Source organism: Nematolebias whitei, chromosome 1 (assembly GCF_014905685.2).
Source record: "Nematolebias whitei isolate Nwh7 chromosome 1, NemWhi1, whole genome shotgun sequence".
Lineage (NCBI taxonomy): Eukaryota > Metazoa > Chordata > Actinopteri > Cyprinodontiformes > Rivulidae > Nematolebias > Nematolebias whitei.
Genome location: NC_056498.1, coordinates 88,378,028 through 88,391,707, shown reverse-complemented (window position 1 = coordinate 88,391,707; position 13,680 = coordinate 88,378,028). Strand labels below are relative to the sequence as shown.

The window sequence follows — 13,680 nt, the reverse complement described above, 5'->3', positions numbered from 1 at the left end:
ACTAACTAACTAACTAACTAACTAACTAACTAACTAACTAACTAACTAACTATCTATCTATCTATCTATCTATCGATCTATCGATCGATCTATCGGTGCCTTTGTTGGATTTTGTACCTGGATTATTGAGCATGAATTTCGATGTCTTGAACCACTTTGCCTATGACTGCCTAAGAGGAGTCGATGAGGTGAGGGGGGGCCCCAGAAACCATCGTATCACCAGCAAACTGCTTGGTCCACTATGTGAGTGTGCTGCTTGTGGGACACGATCGATCGATGGACATTCGAGCTCCGTGGCTTCAGCGGTTCACTCCTCTCACTCAATCCGAAGCAGGCAGCCCAATCCCGGCCAGCCGAGTCCAATCCACCCCGCTCAGTCTGCCCGTCTCTGAGGTGGGGCAGACTGAGCGCAGCTGCCCCAAATCAGGCTGCTTGCTTCGGATTGAACAAGAAGAAGACGTCGCTGAAGCCACGGAGCTCAAATGTTTACAGAGAAGTTGCTAAACTTCATCATAATTAATGACCAACCACTATTAGTTGTAGAAAATGAAGGATTTCACAGTTTGATACTTGCAGCCAAGATATAGTTTACTCTCCAGGAGATATTTATCAGTACAACAGTAGACAATCATAAAAAACATGATTTGAAAATTACAAGAAAATTATATATATATAAAAAAAGCTGCTACATTATAAAGTGATTTAATTCATTTATTCATTCATTTAAAAGAAACTAAATAAAACAAATTTGTCAAATAGAAAACGTTGAATGAAAAGAGTGCAGAAAGAAGAAAAAAAATTCTTATATCTGCCCCTTATTTAAAAAAAAAAAAAAAAAACTTAAAAAAAACCAATCCCTTAAATTAATCACTTTAATATCCACTTTAAAGCTAGGAATATTTTTTTGTGTGTTAGCAGAATTTAATTCTAACTATAAAACTTATCCAACATTAATACAACATACTTCAAGTTGCCTTTTTGGACAAGCATGCATATATTTGTACAAATTATACTTGAGAGGAGATTATTACAGCCTCATATAAAATCAATGATGATGATATTGGAACGGGATCGGTATCGGACAATATTCAGACTTGGTATCAGGATCGGATCAGAAGTAAAAAAAAAAAAAAAAACGTAGATCGGGGCATCTCTAATTAGGAGTTGTTGCGTGTCACAAACAACTTTTGATAGAATAAAGAAAATATTAGGGCTGATATGTGCAAATAGTCAGATATCCTGTTAAAATATTGCTTAGCAAGTGACTTTAAACGGATCCTGCCGAATCAGGAGCCATCATCTAAATCAAACATTTAGTTGTTTGTCAGTTCCATATTTTTCCCAAAGTAACTTTATGAGCCATAGAATTAAATACCTGGTGCCGAACCAATGAGCCGGCCAGATAAGTCGGTCCCCGGCAGCTTCTTTTTCAGAATAGGGACAATCTTTTCATCAAAGTACTCCATGGCCATGGAGGAGATGTCCCTCAGCTCCTGGAGGACCTCGTGAGCTCGTTGGGGGGCTCTGGTGGAGTTCACATAGCGCAGCACACGGTAAATCTCATCTATCACCTGATAAGACACAAAGGCAGATGGAATTAAACAACCAGGAAGCCAATAAAAAAAAGAAAGTCTTTGAGAAATGCAGAATATACTGTTTTATCTCAAAAATGTCTGCAAGTGTTTATTTAGTGATGACGTGCTGCTTTAGAGCTTGTGTCTGTAAAAACTGCACTGTCAAAGAGGAGACTGTACTTGAAGACGGCGTCACATTCTTCATGGCTTCAAGCACAGGTACCAACCTCACAGGCTCCGCTTCACAAGTGTGGGAAATGTTTCCGACTCCCTGCTGACTGTGTAAATCTGCTCTCTTAAAGGTTCAGAAACATTTCTCTTGTTAATTTCATTTCAACGGAGACCTAATCTTACCTAAACATTCAGAAAGAAACCTTTATATAAATGTTAAAACAGATATTGTCGTCATTATTTTAAAAAGTATTTGATCCTCTGCTAAAACATGGCTTCACACTTGGTGCAGAAATCTTTGTTGGCAGAGCAGCAGGAAGATGTAACATACTGTAATTTATGGACTATTGAGCGCACCTGAATATAAGACGCACCCGCTAAATTTAAAAAGAAAATTAAAATTTGACAGAAACAGGCCACATTTGTCTATAAGCTGCGAGTGTTCACGTTGTAACGAGATATTTACACGGAAAGATTTTTTTTTACTATTACATCATTTTTTACAGTAAAATCCCAATTTTATAGAAACGTTCACGTTATATTTAAATGCTGCTTCCTTTCACTCACCTACACACCTCTGTTTGGGATCATTGCTGAAAAATTCAACCACTACCTTGTTCTGTCAAAGTGAGAGTGATGGTAAAAATGCCAAGTCAGTGTGTACATTTAAGAAAACGATCAAAGCTGAATTGTTAAAATATATATATGAAGTACCTTAGTGTGTTTTGTATTAGTTAGAAAAATTAGAAAGTTATTCGTTTTGTTCTGTCACTTGAAGATTATTATCATTGAACTAATTGAAAAAAGGGGCAGATATAAGATTTTTTCTTCTTTCTGCTGCCTTTCATTTTAAATCTCTTGTATTTTTTATAGTTTATGGAATTGTTTTGTGTTTTTAAAATGAATAAACTTTATACCATACCATACCAAAGTAGAGTTTTACAGTACACTTCATCTTTTATTGATCCCTCAATGATTTCAAGTTGTCTCTACCTTTGGCAGACAGAAGAACAGACCCAAAACATAATGCTTCCACCTCCATGCTTCACTGTAGGGGTGATGTTCCTCAAGTCATGCCTATCATTTGTCTTCTTCCAACCGTGATCAGTATGTTACGTGGAGCTCCAGACGGGGGGGGGGGGCAAATGACGATGACAGTGAGGGGCATGCAAATAAATTTGTCTCATTTACATTATGCTTTTTTTTTTTTTTTTAGATGTTCGGATTAATACCGTCTCTTTTTATTGTACAAACTACAAGAAAATTTAGAGACTGACAGTCACTTTGCAGGTGAGCAAAACTACAAAATCATGAGGGAATGACACGGTTACTTGTATACTCTGACATTTTGTCTAGACTTTCTGAAAAGTCCTTTCAGACCATTTTTTTTATTTTTTATTAATGAGTTTATAAGTTAAAAACATTCAAACCATAAATTGTCTGTACCTTGAATTTGTAAAAACTACGGTTATTGAGTACTGTGTTTAAAGGAGTTTCAGAGCCGACTGCACTTCTTGAGCCTAAAATATCAGGAGCTTTGTGTCGGCCTTTACCGGAGGCCCTTCAGCTGCTCTGGTGTAAGTGGGCAGGTGTTCTGGGGTTCAGAGGCAGTGAAGCAAACCTTTCCAGGAATAAAGCAGCAGAGGTTCGAGTCGACGTATTTCATGAAGGTCATGTTGAGTAAAGAGAGCCGCGTCTCTACAGCTGCCAGGATGTCTGCGTGACGAGCCAGTGAATGGTTCCTCCTCTCAGACTCCCGCCTGGACAAGAACACAAAGGAGGAGAAAACTAAGATCAGAGAAGCAAAAAAATAACAATTCTTTAAGTTTCACTGAAGAATTCCTAAACCTGAGCAGCAACAACACACTTCATACTAGTATATTAGTAAAATTAAATGAGAGAACGACTTTTTAAAATATAACCCTAAAAAGTATCAATCTGAAATCGGAGCGTGCTTTGAACACGATTAGTTAAATTAGTGTCACATTATCTCAGTATATCCAACAGGGCTCCCAGCATTTCACAAAACAAAATTCCTTGAGTTTGCCTTGAGAAGATCCTGAAATTCCAGGAGATATTTCACATGAAACCCTCAGCACAGCGTCTTAGGTGGAGGGCAGAGTCACATTCAGAGGACTGGAACGCTACGTGCAGATCGTAATTAATTATATTCTATAACATCACACACTAAAAACCAACCACAGCCAATCAACAAGGACACATGCACTGTGTACTGAGCGGTGGCTCAGAGGTTAGAGAAGGCAGGCCTGTTATCAGAAGGTTGCTGGTTCGACTCCCCGGGCCGATAACGTCACAATGTGGGTGGAAAAGGTGAAGCACTCCCACCTGCCTCCACCCTCATTTGCCCCACTCTGGGCCCTTGAGCAAGGCCCTTAACCCCCACCATCCAAACAGGTCTCCCTTGAGACTACCTGTAGAAATAAAGGTTAAATAAATTTTTAAAGTACACTGTAGAAGCAGAGCATGGACTCAATGATGCTAGAATACCAGAATTAATACTAAATGGACTGTACTTATACACTTGGGGTATATCTTGGATCTTTTGGTGTGCCGGTCGTTTAGTGTGTATCCTGGTATATATCTCTTACATTATTGTTTACTGTTTCTTTTTACAATTTATATTGTTGATATTGTTGGATGTAACTGGGACCCTGTGTAGACAATTTCATTCCACCTCATGTACCACATGTGATGTGAATGACAAAGAACCTTGAACTTATACAGGTGCTGGTCATAAAATTAGAATATCATGAAAAAGTTGATTTATTTCAGTAATTCCATTCAAAAAGTGAAACTTGTATACTATATTCATTCATTACACACAGACTGATATATTTCAATATTTCTTTTAATGTTGATGATTATAATTGACAACTAATGAAAACCCCAAATTCAGTATCTCAGAAAATTAGAATATTACTTAAGACCAATAAAAAAAAAAGAATTTTTAGAAATGTTGGCCAACTTTAAAGTATGAGCATGTACAGCACTCAATACTTAGTTGTTGCTCCTTTTGCCTGGATTACTACAGCAATGTAGCGTGACATGGAGTTGATCAGTCTGTGGCACTGCTCAGGTGTTATGAGCCCAGGTTGTTCTGATAGTGACCTTCAGCTCTTCTGAATTGTTGGGTCTGGTGTATCACATCTTTCTCTTCACAGTACTCCATATATTTTCTATGGATGGGGTTACAGTCAATTGAGTTTGCTGGCCAATTAAGAACAGGGATACCATGGTCCTTAAACCAGGTACTGGTAGCTTTGGCACTGTGTGCAGGTGCCAAGTCCTGTTGGAAAATGAAATCTGTATCTCCATAAAGTTGGTCAGCAGCAGGAAGCATGAAGTGCTCTAAAACTTTCTGGTAGATGCTGCGTTGACCTTGGACCTCAGAAAACACAGTGGACCAACACCAGCAGATGACATGTCTAAAATTATGTTCTCTGATGAAAATAAATTTCGAACTTCCTTTGGAAATCAAAGTCCCAGAGTCTGGAGGAAGAGAGGAGAGGCACATAATCCATGTTGCTTGAGGTCCAGTGTCAAGTTTCCACAGTCAGTGATGGTTTGAGGTGCCATGTCATGATGACCTGAGCAGAACCACAGACTGATCCACTCCATGTCACGCCGCATTGCTGCAGTAATCCAGGCAAAAGGAGCAACAACCAAGTATTGATGCTGTACATGCTCATACTTTTCATGCTCATACTTTAAAGTTGGCCAACATTTCTAAAAATCTTTTTTTTATTGGTCTTAAGTAATATTCTAATTTTCTGAGATACTGAATTTGGGGTTTTCATTAGTTGTCAGTTATAATCATCAACATTAAAATAAATATTGAAATATATCAGTCTGGGTGTAATGAATGAATATAATAAACAAGTTTCACTTTTTGAATGGAATTACTGAAATAAATCAACTTTTTCATAATATTCTCATTTTATGACCTGCACCTGTAGATAGTATGTGCTACACCGGTTTCTTGATCAGCAGAGACACATTTCACATTCTACAAACACTGAATGGGTTTAGGACTGTTTTCATGCTCTCAAAACACATTTACTTTAAATTCCAGGATGCAACAAAACAGAGAGAATGACGGGGGGAGTGAATAATTGTGCAACCCACTGTAACCTTCATGAAACATTAGATCTGAACCTTCTTTCAACATAATCAAGCCTTCACTGAAAGAGCAGGACTGTAAACCAGATGCAAGGAGGCTTGAACACAGCTTATATTATGAATAAAACAAATGTGAAGAACAATAAGGTTAACAGGGACAGTGTTTATAGGATTTCAGGGTTTCTTCTGCAGGGTTTGTGTAAACGTGTCACTAACCTGGGCAGCTGGGCCTTGACTTGCCTTTGGCAAAGGCTGTGGTACCGCTCCACCTTCAGGAAACCCTGATTCAGGACGCGCTGACAGATGATGTCCATGCGCTTACACACCTGCAGAGGACAGACCAGAGACGAGATGGGGACAGGTCAAAAGACCTCCCAAGCAGAGCCACAAGTTTATCGTCCCTGATTATTCTCCGATGCAGTGATGCATTATGTGTGTGTGTGTGTGTGTGTGTGTGTGTGTGGTGGGGGCGCAGCCGTCAGGAACAGTTCCTTCTCTAATGGTTTGTACCGTTTGTAGTGAGTTTTCTAACAAGTAATCTGTATTTTCACATCATTTTATCAGAACTTTGTCAGGTTGATAAAGAATTTGTTGATTTAACAAAAAGGAAAAAACAATCTAAATAAAAATAAAAAAACAGTCTGAACACCGAGTGCTGAATGACTAAAATAAAATTGAATAAATCCAAAAAAGTAGCAAAAGGCTAGCTAAAAGAAGAGCTTTTTAAAGCTAAACAAAACACAAGCTAACATCTAAAGGTACCAAAAGGGTGTTTTTCTTTTCATTGACCCTTTATTTATCCAGGTAGTCTCATTGAGTCACACAAACTCATTTTCAAGAGACCTGTTTCAGAGCACATGGTGGGGGTTAAGGGCCTTGCTCAGGGGCCCAGAGTGGGGTGAATGAGTGTGGAGGCAGGTGTGGGTGTTTCACCTTTTCCACCCACATTTTGATGTTGACGGTACCGGGAGTTGAACCTGCGATTTTCCGATCACAGGCCCATCTTCTAACCTCTGCACCACCACTCCCCCTCAATGTTAAATGTTACTGCATGCTGAAATTTGATTAAGAAGCTAAAACTGAGTTGTTACACCTAGGCCTGTCACGATAAACAATAAATCAATTAAACACACGATAAATGAAAATTATCGACCTCATTTTCATTTATCAGCTTTATCGTTTCTTCGTGTCTCTCTCTTTCTATTGAAGACAATGATGACAAAAGGCTCAACTCCGGTGTTCTTCACTGACCCCTCTCTTTCTCTTTTCTCTTTCAAATCTGTTTTAACGATCCAAAATCACATTTTTGGATCGTTAAAAGCAGCTAAGCTGAGAAGCTAAGCTAACAGGCCGACCTTGGGAAAAAAACCTCCGTCTTGTCGAAGCTCCAAAACTCACGGTTGAAACCCGTGTCTTTGTGTAAAAAGCTGTTTTTCTCTGCAAAAAGAAGCTGAGAACTTGTTTACTGATTTTTTTTTATTAAAAGCTTTGTGTGAAAAATGCTATGCTAAAGAGCTCAAACCACACTGAGCGTCTGCCATTTAGAGAACCGACTAAAGGAAGGAGAGACAGCCCATGTCACGTCAAGGGGCCTCCCTCCCATGTTTCTTAGAGACACGCTGCTCGCTCCCTCACTATCCAGCCTTCGGTTCAAACAGTCTTATACTGCCATCTAGTGGTCGAAAAAAGGTACTACACACAAAACAAATTAACCAAGATTTCTTCTTAAATTTGACAATAATTACTAATTATTTTTGACAATAAATTTTACAATAAATAATTATTTTCAAATTTCAAACAATATTATCATTTATCGCAAAAATTTCTGAGACAATTGATCGCTCATCAAAATTTGTTATCGTGACAGGCCTAGTTACACCTAAAAGAAGCAAACTCTAGCTAACTGCTACAAGAAGCTAACAAAATGTTTAGCAGCATAACAGTAGTTAAATGTTGCAAAATGTTAACAAACGTCAAAAGTAGCAAAAAGCTAGCTAAAAGCCAAAGTGCCAACAGGTTTAAACTCAAAAGCTGGAGCAAATTCACCCCAAGGTCAGACCATGCACTGCATTCAGAAAACCCAGAGCTCCATCTCAGACTCTCCAGGCCTCAGTAAGTGGGTTAAAGGTCATGACAGAACAACTACAAAAATCGGAACAAGTGTGATTTCTTTGGAAGATTCGCAGCATGGTTTAGGTTTGCACAGCTGCATAAGACATATGTCCTTTGGACAGATGAAACCAAGGAAGGGATTTTTACCCATAATGCACAGCACCAGATTTGAAGAAAACCAAACAACATATCAGCATAAATACTTTATACCAACTGTAAAGCACGGAGGGGGCAATATGATGATTCAGGCTTGTCTTGCTGCTGCAGAACCTGGACACCTTGTGGTTATCCAGTCAACCATAAACTCCTTTGGGTAGCAAATTATTCTACAGACAAATAAGAGGCCATTATTTAAATCTCTGTTAAAGAGGCTCAAGTCCGTCAGCAGAACGTCAGACCGTTCTGCCTGCAGCCATCTGTCCTGGTTCTGTCCATGTTTCTGACTCCTGTTTTGGGTCTTTTCGTGAATGTTTTTCTTTCATTTACTGGACTAATTTATGTCTAACAGTGTTTAGTACATATTAGAGGTGCACCGATTGCAGTTTTCTGGCCGATCATCGATTTCTAAAAAGTCTGACCTGCTGATTCTGATTTTGTTGGATAAGCCACACTGTCAGGTGTTAGAAGGTCACAATGAACCTTCAATTTTCCAATATTATTTTATTGAACAACATACTCTTGAACAATATCCTAGAAACAATACATACTTGTTTTAACTGGCCAAGAGGTAGTGCTCTGAAATATAAATGAAGTTTAGCCAATTGTTGTTAAAAATAACAAAAAATAAAAATCTATAAAATTGGTTTCTCATGCATCGTCCGATTTCCCCAAATTAAGGATTTATCGGTGCTGATTTATCGGTGCACCCCAAGTACATACGACACTTATAGGAATTTGTTGGGCGGGCTGGTTGAGTCTGCCATTCATTTAGCGTTTGTCTTTTTTTCTATATTAAATTCCATATTCAGGTTGACATAACACCTGCCCAAGGTAAAACAAAACTGCCTCTTTACCAGATGAGACATTTACCGTAACGTTTATTGATTTGAAATGATGGCGTTAAATATAATCATAGTGATCTCCTTATTTGAGCCTCCCACACTTGGACTCCTCGTGCTGTACTGGACTGATTGTGTAATAGGAGCAAACGAGGGTTGATTTTATGATCGTCTTTCTGTCCACCTTTTTATCACCCTCTTCCTCTCAGTTGTCTGTACTCTGTGCTTGCTGTCACAAAGAATAACCCTTAATCATAAATAAGAGGCACAGTGGTCCAGCTCTCCTCTCCAACAAGGACAGACTGACTGCAGCCTATTCCCAGTTTATAAAACAGTTCAAATCTGGGCCACCGAACAGAACCAGTCCCAGGTAACATGATCCGAACCTGAACCGGTGAGCTAGATCAACACAACTTTGTGTTTAACGATTCAAAACACTGATCTTCAAAGAGGAAACCAGACAGTCTGCTCCTGCAGAAACGCCTCTCTGCCTGTTGATGGTCCATGAATCCAGCAGACCGAGCAGGTTTTATTGCAGTGCAGTGTTTGTTAATCACCTACAAGGAGCTGCAGCGACCGTCTGTCTGGGATTCCTTCTGTCCGTCTCTCTGCTCACAGCTCAAGGTCCTACTCATTAAAGATCAACTAAGCAGTGCAGCTGCGGACAGCCGGCAGACCCGGAGCCCTGCGGCTCTCTGACCCGGAGCCCTGCGGCTAGCTGCAGCCGTCTCGTTGTGTCCTTACCGCGCGCAGCAGGCTGATCTCGTCGTACGACAGAAAATTCAGAATATTCTCAATGGCCACGATGGGGAGACCCAGCAGAGGGTTGTTCTGGTGCTGCTGATCCGGAGGAGGGGTGGACTGTCTCAAAGACACCGAGTCTGGATCCAACGATCCAACACATCCGTCAACTCTTTCTACGACGGTCGCCATCTTCTTTAGCCACAGAGGAGGCGGAAGTGACGTATCTATGGGAAACTCGTGCCCATGTTAGTTTTTTTTCCTTTTTAAATGGGTCACAGATTGTTGGACTCTGCTGAAGGGTTGCCAACTTTAAGACAGTGGTCAGTGTGGCGCAGAAGGACTTTTTGTCCAGTTGAAAGACAGATGTTGTAAAAAAAATCAACTCATACTAGTTAGCCATATGCTGCATTTAAATTGTAGCTAGTGTTTTGCTCCTTTTAGCAATTACTTTTTCTACATTTTTCTTTTAGTTAGCCTTTTGCTAATGTTAGCTTTTAGTTAGGTAGCTATTTGCTACTTTTAAGAAGCTAGTCTTTTGCCGTTTTAGTTTTTAGCCAGCATATTGCCACTTTTACCATTTATTAAAATACTTTTAATCAGCTAGTGGTTTGCACATTTTACTTTTTGCCCATTTAATGCTTTGCTCCTTTTAGATAGCTTCCCCCCCCTACATTTAACATTCAGTTAACCTAAAAGCCCATTTAGCATTTATCAAGTATTTCTACTTTTTGTTTTAAGCTAGCTTTTTCTTACCTTCGGCTAGCATTCCCCCCCCCCCCCACATTTAGCATATTTTAATACTTTTTAGCCTTTAGCTAGTTTTGCTACTTTCATGTTTTAGCTAGTGTTTTGTTCCTTTCAGCTTGTAGCCGTTTACAGTAGTCCTTCGTTACTTTGTGATTTGTTTTTCGCAGACTCGCTCTATCGGGGTTTTTCAAAATAAGATTGGACATGACACACAATTGGCTGATTGATGGATGAGCCCCACGATCGGCATGGAATTGTTATTTAAAACAAATTATTTAAAATTACTTAGCACCTCCTGCACCTGTGCAGCACACAACTAGAGAAAAAGCTTCCTCCTGCACCTGTGCAGCCCACTGCAGGATAAGCTTTCTGCTGCAGCTGATCAACTGTTCTCCGTGGGCGTGGCCAAGAACGCTTGCAGGTGGCTGAGCAGTGGAGGTAAAGAGAGGGAAATCATGACATTCTGTGCTCTTTTAAGGCTCCGACATACTCGGGCAGACCGTGAGTTGCACGGAAACTGCACGCACTGTCTGTGGTGTATTGCACTGATAGTACATGTTGTGATGACTGTGACCACTAGGTGGCGCGTCGGTTGTACGATTGTGACTGTTGTACATTGAGTTGAGAATAAAGCAGAGAAGGCTGCTGTTGGGCCTTGAGCACAAAGTCTCAGTCTTTCCTCATAAGCTACTCAAATATGCAACCCACAGCTGATAGAGCCTAAAGCTACAACATGGTGTCAGAAGTTTGGGTGCAGAGTGAATGAAGACAACAGCGTGAAAGGATTGGCCCTGAGCTAATAGATGCTAACTAGCATGAACATGGAGCATTTCAGGCCACCATCACCGCTCATACTCACCAGCAATCTGTCTGAGGCGTGGCGCAGATGGGAGCAAAGGTTTCGGCTCTACGTGGCAGCCACAGGTGCGTCTAAAAAAGATGAAGGGATTAAAAATAGCCATTCTTCTTCATACCATCTGCAAGGAGGCACTAGAAAGGTACAATATGCTCACCATTACCCCAGCCGAGGACGCCCTCACAGTAGAGGAAGTCCTAAATGCGTTTAAAGCCTACTGTAGGCCACAAAAATAATTGTTTTCGAACGTCATCAGTTTTTGTCTCACATGATGTCACCAGGAATCACAGTGCATAGATATGTCACAGAACTGCGTCAGAAGAACAAAGACTGTGAGTTTGGTCAAAACGTGGATGATATGATCAGAGATAAACTGGTGTTCAGCATAAATGACATAAGCCTGAAAGAGAGATTACTTTGCAACAAAGAGCTCACTCTAAACAAGGCTATTGAAACCTGTAGGTCTACAGAAGTGGCTAAATCACAGATCCAGGCAATGCAATCAGGTCCAGCAGTCCAGGACGCTCTGATAAATGCGTTAAAAAAAGCATCCAGATACACACGACAGGGCCAAATCAGAAACAAATTCACCAGCAAACAAACAGTTTGCACAAAATGTGGAAATAACATGAGCCAAGGCAATGTCCGGCATATGGGGTAACGTGTCACAAATGTGGAAAAAATAACCACTTCTCAAAGGTATGCAGATCGAGCATTGAGAAAAACACCACCTATAAGAAAACAAAGACTGTGAATAACTTGGAGGTTAACATGGACGCTTTATGTATAGGAATGGTGTACAGTGACAAAAGTGAGGCAGAAAGTTGGACAGAAACAGCCACAATAAGAAGTGTGCCCATCATGTTTAAGCTCGATACAGGCGCAGGTGCCAATGTGCTTCCTGCATGCATATACCACAAATTACCAGGTGCCATTCAATTACAGCCCACAAAAACTGTACTAATAGCTTTTGGCGGTGCTCGTATACATGCAGATGGAGTTGTCTCTCTCGAGTGTAAAACCACCAAGACCAGTGCCATGCTCAACTTTTGTCCACCCAAGCAGACAAGACAATCCTGGGAGGACAAGCCTGTGAGGAGCTGCAGCTGGTGAGGAGAGTCAACACGCTCAAAGCCAAGTCATAGAAACCAATTAAACCACCAGCCACCGAAGAAGAACTGGTGGAAAGATATATGGAGGTGTTCACAGGTTTGGGTGAGTTTCCTGGAGTTCACTGCATACACATCAACCCGAATGTGACACCTGCCATTCATGCATGCAGAAATGTGCCTCTTTCCATATTGGACTCACTTAAAAAAAACACTACAAGACTTACAGGACAGAAACGTAATAACACCTGTCAATGAGCCCACAGAATGGGTGAACAGTCTTGTCACTACACAGAAGAACGGTACACTAAGGGTGTGTTTGGACCCTTGCGACCTGAACCAAGCAATTAAGTGCCAGCATTACTCCATTCCCACACATGAGGATGTCCGCAGCAGGCTAGCAGGAACATCTGTTTTCACCATTTTAGATGAAAAGGATGGGTACTGGCAGATCAAGCTGGATAAGTCATCTTCAAAGCTATGCACCTTCAACACACCATGGGGCCAGTATCGCTTCCTCCGGCATCCATTTGGGATTAAATCAGCCAGCGAAGTGTTTCAGCAAAAGAACTGTGAGATATTTGGTGACATTCCTGGTGTGTTCATCATAGCAGACATGATCATTGCAGTAGAATCAGAATGTGAACATGATGAAATCTTACAGAAGGTTATGGAGAGAGCTAAAACAACAAATGTGAAGTTTAATAAGGACAAGATCCAGTTCAAAGAAGACACTGTAAAGTACATGGGGCATGTGATCACTGCTGCAGGTCAAAAAGCTGATGACACAAAGATCAAAGCTATAGTTGACATGCCTACCCCAGAAGACAAACAAGGTCTCCAATGCCTACTAGGAATGACAGTTCCTAGCACAGTACATACCAAATGAGGCATCACTCACTCCACCTCTAAGACAACTACTCAAAAAGGACACTGTGTGGCAGTGGCAGTCACACCACAATGTAGCACTACGGACACTCAAAGCTGCCCTCACACAAGCACCAGTTCTGAGATTTTATGACGACAAACAGCCACTGACCCTGCAAGCTGTCTCTTCAAAAAATGGGCTGGGAGCGTGCTTGCTTCAAGGAGGTTACTCTGTGTGCTATGCGTCACGAGCGCTCACGGACACTGAAAAGAGGTACGCACAAATAGAGGAGTTACTAGCCATTGTGTTTGCCACTAAGAGATTCCATCAATATGTTTACGGGAGACCAGTGACAGTCCAG

General features: G+C 40.7%; 1 protein-coding gene across 1 annotated transcript in view; it reads right to left on the bottom strand.

Annotated features, from left to right (window-relative positions):
• Positions 1-9,935, bottom strand: part of fbxo28 (F-box protein 28) — an 18,128-nt gene extending 8,193 nt beyond the window's left edge. The window contains exons 1-4 of the mRNA XM_037688151.1: positions 9,740-9,935; positions 6,102-6,211; positions 3,367-3,505; positions 1,376-1,571 (exon numbers count right to left, since the gene is read on the bottom strand). Coding sequence (XP_037544079.1) covers positions 1,376-1,571; positions 3,367-3,505; positions 6,102-6,211; positions 9,740-9,928 — 634 coding nt within the window. The 5' untranslated portion in view covers positions 9,929-9,935. The remainder of the gene's footprint in view (positions 1-1,375; positions 1,572-3,366; positions 3,506-6,101; positions 6,212-9,739) is intronic.
• Positions 9,936-13,680: the final 3,745 nt, after the last annotated feature.